This window comes from Mustela nivalis (assembly GCF_964662115.1).
Source record: "Mustela nivalis genome assembly, chromosome: 1".
Taxonomy (NCBI): Eukaryota; Metazoa; Chordata; class Mammalia; order Carnivora; family Mustelidae; genus Mustela; species Mustela nivalis.
Window position 1 is genome coordinate 112,369,856 of NC_139020.1, and position 18,686 is coordinate 112,388,541.

An 18,686-nucleotide genomic window follows, 5' to 3' on the forward strand; every position below is an offset into this window, starting at 1 on the left:
AATGTAAATCACAATACAAACGGCCCTCTGTTAGTAATCACAATGGTATGGTACTGGCACACACACACACACAAAAAAACACATAGATCAGTGGAATAGAATAGAAAACCCAGAACCAAACCCACAGTTATATGGTTGGTTAATCTTTGACAAAGTAGGGAAGAATATGCAATGACAAAAACACAGTTTCTTCAACAAATGGTGTTAAGAAAATGGACAGCTACATGCAAAAGAATGAAACTGGACCAATTTCTCACACCGTACATAAAAATAAATTCAAAATGGATCAATGGCCTAAATGTAGGACCTAAAACCATAAAAACCCTAGAACAGGGAAACCTGGATGGCTCAGTCAGTTAAGCATCTGCCTTCAACTCAGGTCATAATCCCAGGGTTCTGAGATTGAGTCCCACATCAGGCTCCTCACTCAGTGGAAGTCTGCTTCTCCCTCTGCTTGCCACTCTCCCTGCTCGCTCTCTCTCTCTCTCTGACAAATAAATAAATAAAATCTTTTTTTTTTTTTAAATCCTAGAAGAGAGCACATGTGGAAATTTCTCCTACATCAGCCATAGCAACATTTTTACTAGATAGGTCTTCTGAGGCAAGAGGTAATAAAATTACCTCTTCTGAGGCAATAAAAGCAAAAAAAAAAAAAACCTATTAAGACTACGTCAAAATAAAAACTTACGCGCAGTGAAGGAAACAATCAACAAAACTGAAAGGCAACCTTATGGGTGGGAAAAGATATTTGCAAATAACACATCTGATAAAGGGTTAATATCCAAAATATATAAAGAACTGATACAGCTCAACACCCAAAACACAAATAATCCAATTAAAAAATAGACAGAAGACATGAACAGACACTTTTCCAAAGAGGACATACAGATGGCCAAAAGACAAATGAAAAGATGTTCACATCATTCATCATCAGGAAAATGTAAGTCAAAACTACAATGAGATATCACCTCATACCTGTCAGAATGGCTAAAAAACACAAGAAACCAGTGTTGGTGAGGATGTGGAGGAAAAGGAGTCCTCATACACGTTGGTGGGAATGCAAACTGATGCAGCCACTGTGGAAAACAGTATGGCTGTTCTTCAAAAAATAAAAATAAAAATAAAACTACTGTATGATCCAGTAATTGCAGTACTGGATATTGACACAAAAAAATACAAAAACACTAATTTGAAAGGATATATGCACCCTTACGTTTATTGCAGCATTGTTTACAATAGCCAAATTATAGAAGCAGCTCAAGTGTCCATCAATAGATGAATGGGTAAAGAAGATGCGCGCGTACGCACACACACACACACACACACACACACACACACTAGAATATTATTCAGCCAAAAAAGAATAAAATCTTGCTTTTTGCAAGCCATGGATGAAGCAAGAGAGTATAATGCTGAGTGAAATAAGTCAGTCGAAGAAAGACAAATACCACCTGATTGCACTCACATGTGGAATTTAAAGAACAAAACAAACAAGCAGAAGAAGACAAAAGAGAGAAACAAAGAGAGACAAATCAAGAAGCAGACTTTTACTGGAAGGGAGGTGGGAGGGGAGTAGGTATAATAGATGATTAGGATTAAAGTGTACACTAAAAAACATTCGTCAATAAATAAATAGCCCTGTGTTATGAAGGACAAACTATTTTTCTTAACATAGAATCATTTCTGATAGGAAAGCCCACAGAATCTCAGGGCTCTCTGGTTGGATGTCTAAGGGAAAACCATGTTGAAATAAGGGGTGGGGAAATGTGATTTAGAAGAGGGAATGTGTACCTAAAAGAAATATAATACTGTCTTCTCTTACTTTCTCAGCCTTGACTCTTCACTTTAACATCTTTGTAAGAAAAGTGCTGGTAAAAACCATGAGACCATTTATTACAGATTAAATTCAATTTATTTAATTGTATTAAATAAATACTGAGCACCTGCTGTGGCCACGTACTAGATGATGTGGAGAGTGAAAAGTAAGTCACAGTTACTGTCTTCAAAAAGCCTATAATCTAATAAAATAAAAACTATAAATAAAGGAATATAGGATAGTGAGGAAAAACTCTGGTTTTAGAGGGTCAGAAGACATGTGCAAGTTCTTTGTCCACACTATTACCTTTTCCTGGGCCATTTCCCATGTGCCCCTCCCCAACAGCCACCATCACCTTTTGACTCATTATCCTTTGGAGACTGGAAAGCCTCCTTGACTTGGTCAAAGCCCTGTCCTGTCTTACAATCTTACCATAACTGTGAATCTTTCCTGAGCAGCACTTATAACAATTAGATATTTATATTTATTTGTTTAGTGATATAGTAAACTTCATGAGGTCAAGAACTTTGATTTGACTAATTGTTATACCCCACTCCCTGGCCAGAGTTAGCCCTGTGGCTGGCACACAACCTGTGTTCATCAAATTTATGAAGGAGGGGAGGAGGGAAAGAGGGAGCGAGGAGGGAGGGAGGGAAATCCTGGGGGACATTGACTAGGCTTTCTAGACCGCAAACCTGTTACCTGTATCCTCATCTGTAAAATAGAGACCGATGATAGTGCTCATTTCCCAGGGTTGTTATGGAAGTTATATGAAATAGTCAATGAAATTCTGTTTTATAAAATGTGAAATGAATAGCATATTTTCATACAGGGCAGATTGCAGAAAGCATTATAGCAGTCAGAGGTGAAAATACGTAACTCAAAGAGAATGAAGGAAAGGTAATTAATTCCCCCCAGAATAGAGGCAGGGAATGGATCAGCAGCGGAAAAGGAGGTAGGACGGCTGAGGGACGACTGGGTTTTCACAAATAGCAGTAGAACACCTACTTTCTATACTCGTGTGTGTGAGTGTGTGCATGTAGGAGTTGACTCCTCACCAGAATGTCACTCTACTGGACAGGGATTTCCATCTGTTTGGGTCATAACTGTATTCCCAGTACCTATAACAATGTCTGGTACATGATTGGCGCTCAGGAAGTATTTAGCGAATGAATAAATAACTGAATGCATGAACAGGTTAGAAAATAGCAGAAGAAATGTTATGAGTAAAAGCAAAGACAAAAAGTTCTGGCTCCCTTGGGAAATGGCGTTGATGGGAGGCACCTGGGCTTGGAGAGACCAGACTACGGAGAAGGAGGAAAAGATGAGTCTGGAATCCAGAATATGTGAATACAAATATTGGTGGCTAAGAGGATCCCGGGGCTGGTGGTCTTCGGATGCCATTTGCATGGCCGAGTTGCAGAATTTCTGAGTTTTCTAAGACCCCCAGCACTGACATCTTTAGGTGAAACTGAAGAAAAATGCTCCCCATTAAAACACTGAAATAAAACAACCTGACTCAGCCTAGTAACCAATCATCACATTCTCCTCTGCACATCACGAGTCTTTGACAACATGTCACATATGACAGGAAAGGGAAAAAAATGCATCTGTAATTATAATAAAGATGAAAACTATGGAAATTATCAGGAGCATCTGAATTCAAAACACCAATGAATGTAAATCATGCTATTTGCATAGAAATGTGGCAACCCTACAGATATCAGTTAAAATTCAGAAGTAGATGAATAATGAATAAAATGCCACTTTTAAAATTACAAAATAAAAGTGTAATTACTCTTGTATTTTGGAAAAAATCTCACCCTTAGAGGGGTTTAATAAGAGATGGGAAACTGAAAATAAACTGAGCACTAAAGACTTTTTAGTCAGTACATCGGCGCCCCCCCCAACACTTTTTTTAATGTTAAAAAATGACTACCTCATCAGTGTCTGTGTTAATGATCTGTAATCTTACCAGTGTGAGATTGATGATAAATACCAAGTACTGATTTTTTAATAACATGAAAAATAGACATACAACACATCTTCAGGTAGTAGTTTTCTTAGCCCTCCTTCATGGGAGGTCTTTATAGTCCAGCGATCACAATATAATTCAAATAAAAAAATTTTTAAGGAGTCATTTCATGCAAATAACCTAGCCACAGACTTTTAAACTATTTTTGGCCAAAGATTCTTTTCATCTAAAGCTCAGATTGTAAGAATGCTTGGTATAATTGAGTTCTTGTCTAATTACATAAAGACTAATTTAGAACCTCATTTATTTGGAGAGTTTCTGGCATAGCAAATCCATTTAAAATGACACATAAGAGGAGGTAATTAAAAATTAAAGTTGAAATCAAGATGAAAAAGGCAAGATTGAAGCTGGTTTAGATGGCTCTGATTAGTTATGGAGAGCAGTGAGATGGGAGAGGGGCTTAAAACACTTTGAAAGAAACAAAGAGGAAGAGAATGGAACACAGCACCCTAAGGCACCAGTGTTTTTAAATTTTTTCCAGTATGTAGCCAGGTGCGAAGTTGACCACATGCCACCGGGAGAGGTGACCTCATGGAGCTTGGGTGAATACCAGGGATTCGAAGGCCCTAGACCTCTTTCCCAAGTTCCCCATCCTGGAAGGGAATGCTCCTGGCTCAAAAGGGGAGGGCACAGCTTCCAGAAAGCAGCCTGTTATATGTGGGGCACCTAGCCCAGACTCTTCTGTAAAGCAAGCTGTCAGAGCTGCCTCAGCAATAATACACACACACACACACACTCACTCACTCACTCACAATTAAAATGATCTCCAATCACGTCTTTTACAGTTTGCAACGGGCTTTTCAATCCACAACCTCATTTCATCCTCACACCAATGCAAACAAGAACAAGTACTCTTCCTTGGCCTATTTCCCAAGTGGGGAAATCGAGGTCCTGAAAGGTTAGGTAACACTCCCGAGGGGTCACACATCTGGAGTGCTAGGACCTCGTGACTCCAAATCCCAAACGGTACACTCGTTCCCTATTGGTTGACAATTTGTCTGTTTCTCTTACTGGATTTTTTTTTCTCTTTTCTCCCTCTTCATTTTCCCTTTACACACTTCCCCTCGAGTTCTTTCATTTTCCTCCCTTCCATTGCCATTTTCTTGCTCGTTTCCTCCTATTCCTGTCCATGACTTGGCTCTGCCTGCAGTCTCAGACAGTACAGCTAGGCCCAGCCAGTGATTCTCAGATCCAGAGAGTCTGGCGGTACACTCTGAAAGGCAGGAAGCTTTTCTGTTCCTAAGGTTGTTTCTGCAGCAGCAAGAGCGTTGGCCCCTGAGAACCATAGTAGAGCTTGGAAGGATGTGCCTCTAATTTCAGGCTTATGATTGTTGCTATCCTCCCCTCTCCCCGCATTAAATAGTGTGTTTACCTAGAGAGATTGTTATATATAAAGAGGTGCTAACAGCCCAGCATAGGTTGATTTATCAATAGTTTGGCTGTCATTCTGGGCCATGTGGGCTGATGTGTTGTGAGAAACGCTCACTAAAAGTCAGTCAGAGATGGATCATTCCGTGAGACTGCATCTTGACTCCTATCAATGGGAAGAGCCACTTCAGCCTATTGGCCACTATGTATTTATGGAATCCCCACCTCATGCAGGAACTAATGCAGCAATTAGCTAATTAGAAATAATCCCTTCCCTGGTGGAGCTGACATGGCAGCAGGAACAGGAACAACACACATTGCCTAAGTGGAATGAACGCTAGGAGGAAGTGTTTGCTGAGCAAATTCAGGGAAACTCACCTAACACCAGCACTTTGTATTAGAGAGAGCGAGCGACAATGAGCTCAGAACAAGATGGCTTTTTTTTTTTTTTAAACCCTAGCTTAGCTGCAGGACGCAACACACTCCCTCAAAGATTGTGGCTCTCTCAAATCAACAGAAGACAGTATCCTCCCCAGAGGGGTGCTCCCCGTCTCCTCCCCACCTCTTCCCATCCCTTCCTGCAGAGTTGCTCGAGGGGGACTAGGATAGTAGATACATCAGGACATGGGAGAAACATCCATGTGAACTTTGTATCTTGCTGCCTGCCTTAAGTACTTCACATTACCCATTACTTTCAGCTGTTCAGAGGGTTATACAGGCTCCAATATTCACAAGACTCACAAGTGTAGAAGGAATATCCTGTGAAGCAGGTCTTCTTAATGAAATCCTGTCGTACACAAATTATTGAGTTCTTGGAAAATAAATGCAAGGCTGTGATGGAATTTTTCATGTGCACCTCTCCCACAGCCATCCTGCAATGAGCTGTCCAAGAGAAAGGGTCGCCAGGTACAAAGCCAGATGCACACTTACCGTTGTCCTCAGCAACACGACATCTGCCTCTTGTAAGGAACACGGGACACAATTTGCCCACACATGCCAAGCAGGTCTCCAGTAAAACACCAAGGGGAGGATCCCAAATGAGAAGATGGATCCAGCAAGACAGAGGGTTTTCCGGCAGCCTTGAGTCCGGTAGCCAAATATCTCCTGAGGAAGAATCAAAATAACCCCAAATATTGGTTAAGTACAGTAAATAGCAAATCAACCAATTGGGATTTTGGTGATAAAACTGGGGGCAGAGAATGAAGAAGTCAACGAGAGACTGAGAAACTGGAAAAGAATCCCTAACAAAATACCACGTGTTCCCAGGCCCCCAGGAAGTCGCAATCAAACTAGGAAACTCAGTTTCTATAATTCAAGCACCTGGTTACTCTGTGCCAAACACTATGTTAAGAGATACGTTATCTTAAGTCTCTTGAACATTCCTTGAATAGAATGATATTACCCTCGTTCATAAATGATAAGTTTGAGCTCAGAAAGCTTGAATGGAAAGACCTGGCCAAGGGCCCCAAGCTAAGAATTCTGCTTCCAAGAGTCAAACCCACGTTTGACCCATAGCCTTCACAGACATGACTATGAGCTATGTGATGGGAGGACCAGATTACCAGCAGTCACATGGGCAGGAGAGAACCAGACTTTGAGGGTGTAGTCTGGATGTGATGAAAGTGTTTGACCCAGAAGAGGGTGAGTAACTAACTGTGAACCTGCCGTCAGGGGGTTAGGGTGGGGCTGTGCATTCCCACCCTCCACCCTTGTTCAGTTGCACAAAGAATTTCACAGCATGGGGGAAAATTCATAGAAACTATTTGGGTTATTGAGCCCTTGCTTTGAGCAAGGGGATTGGAGACCCTGAATGATACAAATATGGCAAGAAAAGAGTCTTCTAATATATTTACAATCTGGACAATCTTCTTCCTTCCAAGTACAGCCTGAGACAGAATGGAAAACCAGCCCTAAAGTTTAAGGCCTCAGTTCCTCAGTTCTATCACACAAAGTCAAAGGTATCCATTACACTGATCCTCGTGGCCAAAACTGAAAAATCAAGTATCTTCATTAAAAGCATCAGAAATAACCCGAAGGATATGGGGAGATGGAGAGGAGAAGGGAGTTGAGAGAAATTGGAGGGGGAGATGAACCATGAGAGACTATGGACTCTGAAAAACGATTGAGGGTTTTGAAGGGGCGGGGTTGAGAAGTTGGGTGAGCCTGGTGGTGGGTATTATGGAGGGTATGTATTATATGGAGCACTGGGTGTGGTGCATAAACAATGAATTCTGGTACACTGAAAAGAAATTAAAAAAATAATTTTTTTTTTTTTTAAAAAGCATATTCTCTGGACCAAGACATGTTGGATTCAAAGCCTAACTCTACCACTTGTTGAGTATAACCCTGAGCACGTTATTTAGCCTCTTTATTCTTTGGTTTCTCATCCATAAGATGGGCATGGTGATAGAACCCACTTCACAGGGTTATGGTAAAGATTAAATAAGTTAGTACGCATAAGGGCTACACATGCGTTTATTGCTGCTGCTGCTTATGCTGCTAGTTACTGCTGCTTCTACTACCATCTAACCATTTCCCCTGAAGTAGACCTGAAATTCTACCCCTCAGTTATTGGCATTTAGATCTAAGAATTCCTCATGTCAATCATTCTGCTCCCACTAGGATTGCCTGTTAGGATAACAAGGGAGCTGGAACACACCACTCTAAATCAGCCACCTTCCTTATCTCACTTGATAAAGATTACATTATCAGAAGGGTTTCTGTGATCCTTGGCTAAAGGTGCTTACATGTTTAATTTTGGGGAGCCTTCCTCATATTAACAGTGCCTCTGGGTACTGACTGTCTGCCTTCAGCATTGTCCACATTTGGCATGCCTTGGATAAAGTATTCACATTAACTCAGAAACATAAGCTCTTGGCCAATTTTGAAAACTAGAATGTCTCTCTTGACATGAATCCTCTCTTGTCCCAAACTCAAGCTCTTGCTCTCCAGCTGCCAGGCCTGGAATGATTCTGCCCTCTCATCATTCTTGAAGCAATGCTTTGTTGACCCCATATTGAACAAGATCCCAATCCTAAATCCCATACCTGTTCTGAGTCTACCCCATTATCTTTTCCCATGTGCTTTTTAATGTTTCTACAGTTTGGAACAGGTCAACTTCTACCTAACAACCCAGACATGGTATCATATTTTTTTTTTAGTGTTATATTTAAAAGTTTCTTTATATTGCCCATGAATTGAACCCCCCATGTAATATGTCCGAGTTACACCAATTCTAGAAGCACAGATATCTCTGACCATGTATTCTTTTATGGGCTATGCAATGAAAGCCCTCTATAGTTTCTAAATAGTCTTCTTGTTCATTATTGAAATAATGTAAACAGGAATTATTATCTTCAATTTTCAGCTAAGAAAACTGAAGCTTAAAGTTATTATATATAATAGATGTGATTAACAACTATTATTCATAACAGTAATAGTAGTTAAGACTTACTGAGCACTTCGAAGCCCTTCACCAAGCACTTTGCATCTACTCTTCCATTTAGCTGAAAGAGATTAAATAAGTTTCTCAAAGCATAAAGCTCATAAATAACTCATAGCTAGACCTCTGGTCTAGACCTCTGCAGCACAGGGCAGATAATGTGAGCTGGTCATTTCCACTCTAAGGTTCTTCTTCATTCTGCCTTAGATTTCAGTTCAATGTAACAAATAATTTTTAAGTGTCCACCAAAAGAAAAGACATGTGCCAGACACAGAGATGAATGAGATGATGTCGTTAGCCTCAAGGAGTTCAGTTTAATGGAAAAAGAGATACATAAACAGATAAGAACAAACAAAGTTAGAGCAATATAAGGGTTATATAGAAAAATGACTATATAAATCGTCATCTGAATTGGGTGCTACCAATAAAAACACTGGTACAGCAGTAGACCAAAAGTGTCACAGCCAGGCCAGGTAAATATCCCCAGGTTACACCAGAGTGTTGCTTTCAAAGCTTGCCTGCCTTCGGTTCTGTGGACACTACCTCAGTTAATAGTTCATGACCAGTAATCCATTGTCAAACTTTTAGTAGAAAGGTTGGAATAATGTGGACAAGGAGTGTTAAATTATTGCTTATTGACGTAAGTTGAATTATATACTGACTGGAAGTAAATTGCATTGCAGGGACTATTAATAGGTATTGGATTTAAAATTGCAAAAATTAGCATGGTGCTGTTTGTTATGACCCTGTAGCAGTTTACTTCCTACATTATGGAGTGCCTCCCACATCCCTGAAAATCCTTGAGGGAACCTTCTTGCTACTCTGCACTCCACCTACACTTACCTCCCACAAAAAGGAATAAATCAGCCGAAAAAATAGAGAGAGAGAGAATATTGAGAAAATGTCAAAAGAATATCACACTCATGGCAGTCTACATGCATTATGGAATAGCACACTGTCCCTTTCTTTCTCTCCCCTGCTAACCACAGATTCTTCTGTTCCCTCTGTCCCTGGAGATCTAGGTCCTTTGCATTCCTAAGGGCGTAATCTTTGGCTGCCAGGAGTCCAGGTCTTCTTCTCTGCAGAGCTCCAGTATTCAAGAAGTCAGACTTATGCTTTCCAAAGCAGTCGTTTCAACTACCTCAGCCAACAGAGTCCCTTAAGTCTATAGACCCTAATCACCAGAAAAAAATACACACAGATGCATACAAATAGACTTCTCTGTAGAGATTCAGAGAGCTCCCACAGTCTAGGTAAAACCCTTTCTTAGAAGGTTCTTGAAGCTGAATCAAGGCTGATCTTTCTAGAGTTTACATTCTGTACTTGAACTTAGGGCCTGACACTGCTTCTGGAAATGAAGACAATACTTCTGGAAATGCACAGGAGAGGGTGATGAGAGCAGGGCATTGGCTGACTCCAGGAAGCTTCTAGGGTAATGTCATCATCTGGGGGCTCGCCAAGTCCTGAGAGTGGCTCTCAGCATGCTAGTCCCAGAGCTAACCAGCAGAATTCCTCTCACAGAGAAGATTCGAGGTCACCAGGTCCAAGAGACTAGTTGGAATGAGAGAGTGAGATGTAAGCAACAGTCACAAGACCGGATGAATACATGGGTAGGTATTAAGAGTTTTTCTTTTCCCAACAGCGCTGTCTCCGAGCCTGATTGTCCTGCCAGTGGAGCCGGATGCAAGCATGGTGCTTAAAATGGGCTCTGGACTCTTCTATGACCATCTCCCACCCTGACTGACATGCCTTCTTTAATCATTGTAATTAATTCCATCAAATTACAGTAAAATCCCATTAGCCTGGAAGCCATTTATTCTCTTTAAGACAATTTTGCATTTTTTTACAGGCTCCACTAAATATTTGAAAGTTTAAGTGATTTTTAAGTTTCTCTTCCTTAAGATATTCTTTTTTCCCTTATTTCCAAATTTTGGGTGTGAAGAGAATGTTTCACTGTACTCAGTTGTACTAAATGAATGCAATTTGCATCACTCTTTATCCCGACCACACACCTTACTCCAATTTCTACCTCAGCAGCTTCTTGCTCAACACTTCAATGCTAAAGGATGATTTCCCAAGGGTCTCCTAAGTTCATTGGACTTCTAGATCAACGTGAGATATTCTCAACTGGAATGACTGAATCTAGAAATCTTAAACTGGGCGCTCAAGAAGAATGACCAGCAGACAGGTTTCTTCTTGGCCTGGTAAGCATTTCTTAGAACTTTATATTGGTCCCCCAGTTGTTTTCACATAGACATTCTGATTTCTAGCTTTTCTTTAAAATAAATCAGAAATGGGCACCTTGGTGGCTCAGTGGATTAAGCCTCTGCCTTCAGCTCAGGTCATGATCTCAGGGTCCTGGGATGGAGGCCCAGGCTCTCTGCTCAGCGGGGAGCCTGCTTCCCTCCACCCCTATCTCTGCCTGCCTCTCTGCCTACTTGTGATCTCTGTCTGTCAAATAAATAAATAAAATCTTAAAATAAAAAATAAAATAAGATAATAATAATAAAATAAAATAAATCAGAAATTGTGATAGCACAGTACCCATATTCTTGTACTGGAGGATTCGGCTAGAGAACACCAAATAACCCAGGAACTACCCCAAAACCATCCGACAAGAGAGAGAATGAGGCTCTGCAGTACATTCATACACTGGGATCTTACACAGCACTTCAGACAAACTCTATAGCAACACTCCATAACGTGGATGACTCTCAGTAACATACTAGTAAGTAATAAAAGTCGGTGCGGACAATTACATAAGCATGGAAACATTTTTACAAGGTTAAAAACAACAAAAATTTAAAGTGTATTTTTGGGATAGACTTAAGTAAAAGAAAGCTACATCAAAAGGAAAGCATTGATTGCTGAAGGCCAGGAATTGATGAAGACATGCTATAGGACAATGGGTACCCCCACTGAGACAAGGCAGGACCACATTGTCAAATGTAGTCTATTATCCAGGTCCTAGATCTTGCTGGAGGTTAGAGTTATCATGTTATTATAAAGAACCCATTAAAGAGATAACTGAACTAATGCAACTCAGCATTGCCAAGTAAGGAGAGTGTCATGAACCAAGGCTTATATAGACAATCTAATTGTGTGCACCTAAAGGGAAAAAAAGGAAGAAAGAATTGATCGGAGTAAGAGATGCCTCCCCTTTAAATGAGCAGATGCTTCCCTGTTTCTCATGGTCCCTGCCATGCTTTCTCTTTTCCTCCACCCTGAGGCCATATGTCAGATTCATTTCTCATCTCACACTGGGCTGCTCATCAGAGTTACAGGCTCCTCCTGAAGGCCAGTGGTTCTCAACCAGGAGTGATCCTGCCTCCAGGGGACATTTGGCAATAGCTGGAGACATTCTGAGTCATTGTCAACTAGGTGAGAGGTGATACTGACACAGCTTCTGGGTAGAGACTAGGAATGCTAGTAAATATCCCCCAGTGCAGGTAAACATCTTACAGTACAGAGGACAGCTGTCCGTCAACCTCCACAACAAAAACTTCTCTGACCCCAAACAATGCTAAGGTTGAGAAACCTGAGTAGGTATTGAGTTTCCCCCACCTAACCTAAGCAAGTCCCTAGTCTAAGTGCCAGGATGTCCTCCTCAGTACTCAGAGGAGACCCAGAGAATTTTGATACTGAAATCTATGGTAGAAAAGAATTCACACTTCACAAGTGCCCACTAAGGTCAGTAGTGGGTGCAGCCCCTCATTTAACAGATGAGGAAAACTAAAGTGTTAAGAAAGAAAGTAAATTGCCCTTGTGGTCTGCACCCAGCCTCCCACCCCAAACTAAGCCACTCTCGTCCCACCTCGTTTTGCCCTGACCGTGTCAAACACAGTCCCAGAACCCTCTCCTGCCTCGGGGTCTTCCCATGGCTGGCTCTCTCTTGTTTGCGGAAGCTTCCTTCAAATATGTTCTTCTCAGAGTCATCTCAGCCAGTCTCCTACACAAGGATAAGCCCCTGACCTCACCCACCTTTTATATCTTTTTAGCATTTTCACAATTCCTACTTAGTATTTTTTGCTGGCTGCTCTAACTCCCTCCTTTCTACCCCCAAGACTTTAAGTTCTATCAGTTCAGAATCCTTTCAAGTTTGTTTCCTCCAATATGTTTAACTAGCACCTGGCACATTATCTGCATGTAGCAGGTATTCAGCAGATATGTGCTGAATGGATGAATCAATCAGTAAGTGACTGTACTAAAGGAAAGAAGGAAGGAAGGAAGAAAGGAAGAAGAAGGAAGGAAGGATGGAAGGAAAGGAGGAAGGGAAGGGAAGGAACCATTACTCTTCTTGTTCCTCAGCCTAGTTTAACTTACCTATTTCTTGGATTCTCTAAAAATTAAGTCATTCCAAGGTACGGGGGAAAAGGAAACACAAACAACTTTGAGATACTGCTCTACTTTGGTCATTAGGAAATGTATTTGCATTACACTCAAGTTACTCTTTAAGGCTAGGTTTCTTAGACGAGCACTTTCATTTTTCTTTTTCTTCCTCCTTATTGTCTGTCTCTAGGAGCTGAAAAGATGCTAAAGGTAAGACTGAGTCTCACAAACTCCTTACCGTCAACAGAGGCAAAACAAGAGCCTGGACTGCAAAGAACAACTGATTTGGACATCTGCTGCCCAAGCTTCTGCTCTGGACCAAAAGGTGTGTTCACAATGCCTGTGAATGAACTATAATAATTTCCCAGTATAGTATACTAATTATACTAATATCTACAAAAAAAACCAAAATTATTTTAGAAATGGATCAAGAATATCACTACTCCAACTAAAAAATGACTAGAAATAAAGAACTATATCACTACTTTACAGCTGAGTACCATTTTCCATTAACAATGTTGGCATCCATTAACTCATGGCAAGCTTGTGCCTTAAGGGGATCCTAAGGAGTCTGGTGACCTGGCCACCATTCACTATCCCATGACAAATAGTTGGAATGTCACTTAATTTCATTTCCAGCTCGGAATTTTCACTTCTTTCTCACTCCTAACTTGGAATGTCCTCTGTCTGGCCATTGACTCCTGGTTCTCTTGCTATAGCCTTACATCACACAATTACTATGGGAAACAATGGAATGACACCTGTGTCAGGTGTCAGTCCCCAGAATTGAGGAACTCATCATAAAAATGTTTAGGTGCTACCTCCCAGCATCAAGTTTTCAGGTGCCTTTCCTGAAGTTCAACTCAAATTGCCCACTGTGTCTAAGGCCATGGATAAAGTAGGTCTGCTAGAGATAAGTTTCCCACCCTCCAAGAGCTGACAAGGAAGATAATGAATTAAATAAATTAGTAATTAATTAATTAAAATATTATTCTGGGCAGAAAATATTGAGTGTTATCTGAAAAACAGTAGGAGAAAAATGCTATTAGGTTCAAAGAGATGAGGATGTCCAACTGAGATGATAATTAGAAAGCGCTTTCCAGGAGCATTGTTCGTGGAGGTGGACTTGGAGAAGTTTGCAATTTCAACAGTGCGGAAAGGAGGGTATAAGAAAAGTCACTCCAGTCAGGAGGAACTAGCCCGCAGCAAAGGTGTGGAGTCTGAAAACATCGAAGTGTATTTCAGGACAAAATGTCATTTTAAGGTAGGTCAGCGTACGGTGGTGTTACAATTAACCCAGTCGTGTCAGGCCAATTACTGCACTTTTGGGAGGGACTTTGGGATTCAAGGATGTGTATTCTACTGCAGGTAGCCAGTGGCCAAAAGTTGCTGAATCCTTAAAATTTACACTTCCATCTTTCCCCCTCCACACCCAGCAAGTGGACCTCTCGTGGCTTCCCTAAAACTTGGTGTCCTCGGGTGAAGTCAGAGGGAAGAGGCCACTGCCTGTGGTCTTCCTAGCTGGGCAGAAGTCCAACTATGGGAACAGGAAGAAGAGGTATGTGTGGGACTTCAGTATCCTTTGACTAAGCACGCTTTTTTCTTTGCTCAGGATGCTGCCAGCCTGGGCTATGGAAACTCCTCTTTGTCACACCAGTTGGAAGGCTGAAAAACAAACTGTCCCACCCATAGTGGCAGACAGGGTGGTAATACCCTGCCCCGTGAATAATTGTCCATCTAGCTTGGCTGAAGCTCATGAAAAATCAGTTCATGTAAAAAAAAAAAAAAAAAAAAAAATTCTAGTATGTCCTTGTCACCCTAAATATTTATTTTTTTCCCACATTCTGATTTAACCCTCACAACTCTATAAGAACATTATCAGCTATGGACAAGAAATAAGGAAGGTAGGGTTCAAAGAAGTTCAAGAATATACCCTTACTCACCCTGCTGCTAGATAACAGAGACAGGTCCTTCTTACTCACAACTGCTTCCTTCCCCACCCCAGCCTGCCTCTCTTGATGACATTCTGTCCTCAGCTCTCTGACATCCTTGTCTGACAGGTGTCATGGGGGACACGGCTTGAACTCTTATTAATTGCTCACATCTGAGCTAGTGTAGGTGCTGCCCAGACAAGTTCTTAAGTTTCCCTTAAACAGGTTTTCACAAGCTCAAACTGTGAAGGGAGAAGAAATAGGCAAGAGGGACTCCACCCAGCAAGCAGATGGTGGTTTCTGCCAGCAACATCCTAATCTTCTGGTCTGGCAATCTTGGGCAAGAGGCATTTTCTAGGTTCTTGTTTAGTGCTGAAATTAAAACTTCTAATGATGTCTGAGTGACGTAAAACAAAGCACAGACAGGTCAGTATGCGGTACTACTGGCTTGTCTGGGCAGCCTAGTCACTGAACAGGATAGAGACCCAAGACTGGGCAGGGAGGGGAAAGGCCACATTTAAAGACCAAACACTTGGGTTCAAGACTGTTTTTGTTTTGCCACTTACTAACTGTATCATCCGGAAGTCAGTACCCCATCTAAAAGTTAAGAACACTATTGTTCACAAAACTGTTATGACAATGAAATGAATAACAGTGGTAGAAGCATTCATCAAATATAGGCTGCTGTTATTAGGAGGGCAATTAGACTTAAGGTTAGTTATTAAACCCTGAGGGATGCCCTGACAAGTCTGGTCCCTCCTTATCATTGAGATCTCAGCTTCCTTGACCACAGGGTCTCAAGAAGCAACCCAAGGACTTTTTAGCACATCATCCTATTTTAAACCTCTACAAGCCTGTATCATCTTCTGATATTTTTGTTTATTTCTTTGTGATCTGTTCCTAGCATGTAAGTTCCACAAGAGCAGGGCTTTGGTTTCTCTTGTTCCTTGCTGGATCTTGGCACAGAGTAGAACAGTTCCCAGCACACAACAGGCCCACAGATACTGTTTGAGTGCACCAATGGCTCCAATTATATGGTAATTCCTTATATTGGGATTTTATAAGACTGGTAAACAGAGAGGACAAAAATGGTAATCACTGACAATTAGCACCTGGTGAATCATAGCGAACATTCCGCCAAACATCATTCTTCAGAGAAGAAAGCTGAGACTTTTTAAAGATTTATTTATTTATTTATTTATTTGAGAAAGAGAGATAGTGAGAGTGGGAAGAGGGGCAAAGGGAAAGAATCTTCAAGCAGACTCCCTGCTGAGCACGGAGCTCCACACAGGGCTCAATCTCATGACCCATGAGATCATGACCTAAATTGAAACCAAGAGTCGGATGCTTCACCAGCTGAGCCACCAAGCACTCCGAAAGCTGAGATCTTAAGAGAACTCTCAGATAAAAACACACAGAGAGAGCGAGCAGAGGAAAAGCAATGAGCTCCCTCCAAAGTCAGCCCCCTACTCTTTGACCAATAGAGAATTTATCCCAACAATAAATTGTATCCCTAAGTATTATTATTTGTCTTTTTCCCCAGGTATGATTACTTGTATTATTATTTGTCTTTCTCCCCAGGTATGATTACTTGTTACTTACCATACGATTTTAGAAAATGAAAGAGGGAGAAGTATGCTGTCATGAACTCAGAAGAGGGAAAGATCAGAGATGACCCGAGCCTGTATTTCTCTTATAATGTGAAACTCCCACACCTCCAATGAAGCAAACTCTATTTCCTGTGGAAGGCTGTTCCATTTCAGACAACTCTACTAATAATTACACCATGTGCCAGACATTAGGTTAGGGTCCAGGTGTACTCTAAACTCCCTCCCACTTAGCACACACACGCACACCAAACACTGCCCTTTCAACCAGAACAACTCCATTTCTACCTGTTCAAACAACATAAAATCAATATAAGTATACTGATTTCCATCACAAGTTTATGCCTAAACAGGGCCTGGGTAGATAAAAATCATTTTGAAAAGCACTATATTACCAGGCTCAATCATTGAGAAGGCGGGAAATCGTTTCCACAGTGTGGAAGTGAGTTGAAAGCATGTGCTAGAACAATGGTCACCACCCATTCTTAGAATGAGGAATCCTCTCTGAGCATTGCTGATGAGATAAATTGTCAAAACCACTTTGGAAAGCACTTTGGCATTACACAGTGAAGTAAAGACACACACATTGTGCAATTCAACTGTTTTACTTGTATCTTCTCTACAAAAACCTATGTATCTGGGTACCAGGAACACAAACAAGAAAAACTCAAAGCTGGTAACAATCCAAAAGTCCATCAAAATAGAACTGACTTCTTAGAAAGTGTAATCTCACAGTGATATATTCTGACACAATGCAAATAACCTACAATTTTGTGTAGTAATGTACACCATACCAATCTAATAAGGAAAAGCAGCAAAACACAAAAGAATATATAATCAGTTTGATTTCAATCACAGAAACCTCAAAAATACTGCTATGGTATGCATACATAATTAGAAAAATATTTTTACAGGCAAGAAAATTATAATTATACAAGCCAGGTGAGAGGTCACTTCTGCATGGAGGGGGTACAGACAGCAGAGATGGGTCATATTTAGGGCAGGCCCTAAGAGAACCTCTGTACTGCTAGCAGAGTTCTCTCTTCTGACTCAGGCCATGACTATACAGGTTTTGAATTATTATTAAATTGGCTGTATGTATTTTTTGCACATTTATATGCCATTTCAAAACCTGCCACACACTCTCAAATGACTGAGTTCTACTTTTGCTTCTAAAGGTTCTACCAGTGTTTGTTGGTCATGCATGGCCTTGAGCCCAAAGTAATAACATTAACAGTTATCAAGAGTCATACCCCATGAGTTGGAGGAAATCAGAGGGAGAGACAAACCATGAGAGACTATGGACTCTGAGAAACAAACTGAGGGTTTTGGAGGGGAGGAGGGGTTGAGGGTTAGTTGAGTCCGGTGGTGGGTATTAAAAAAGGCATATATTGGGGCACCTGGGTGGCTCAGTGGGCCAAAGCTCCATCTTTGGCTCAGGTCATGATACCAGGACCCTGGGATTGAGCCCCGAGTGGGGCTCTCTGCTCAGTGGGGGCCTGCTTACCCTTCTCTCTCTGCCTACCTCTCTGCCTATTTGTGATCTCTCTGTCAAATAAATAAAAAATAAAATCTTAAAATAAATAAATAAATAAAGATTAAAAAGGCATGTATTGCATGGAGCACTGGGTGTGGTGCATAAACAACACATTTTAGAACACACAAAAAAATTAAATTAAACTAAATGCTTAAGAAAAAGAGTCATACCCCACAATTTTGCAACCACTGGTGTAGGGGGGAAAAAATACTGGTTTGGAGATGGGGTTCGAGTCTAAACTATGGTCCAATGAAACAATCCTTTCCCCTGTCTGGGCCTCCATTTCTCCATCTGTCAGAAAGAGGGTTGGACTGTATGATCTCTTGCATCTCTCTAAATTTTGATACCTGTAATTATTGTAATAAGAACTTTCCTAACACCAGCTGTGTGACAGCTTGCAGGCTCCTGAGGTATCCATCATAAATCCTTTCCAGGGAGATGTCTGCTTTTACTTCAAAGCCACCCATGTGACCCTCGCTCAAGCTGCGGATGGTTTCTGTTGTACCATTTGTGCAAAGTGGTGCCAACAGGCGTGTGCAGACCACCTGCTGGGGACCTATCAGATAGCTCTCTGGAAGAGGGAGCACACAACATGCAGGAAGCCCCATGCTTGCCCCTGAG

General features: G+C 41.2%; 1 protein-coding gene across 3 annotated transcripts in view; it reads right to left on the reverse strand.

The window, feature by feature from the left end:
• Nucleotides 1-18,686, reverse strand: part of ATP13A4 (ATPase 13A4) — a 129,676-nt gene that overhangs the window by 90,955 nt on the left and 20,035 nt on the right. For all 3 annotated transcript variants that reach the window (XM_082728354.1, XM_082728355.1, XM_082728356.1), the window contains exon 2: nucleotides 6,150-6,323. In XM_082728354.1, the coding sequence (XP_082584480.1) occupies nucleotides 6,150-6,323 (174 nt within the window). The remainder of the gene's footprint in view (nucleotides 1-6,149; nucleotides 6,324-18,686) is intronic.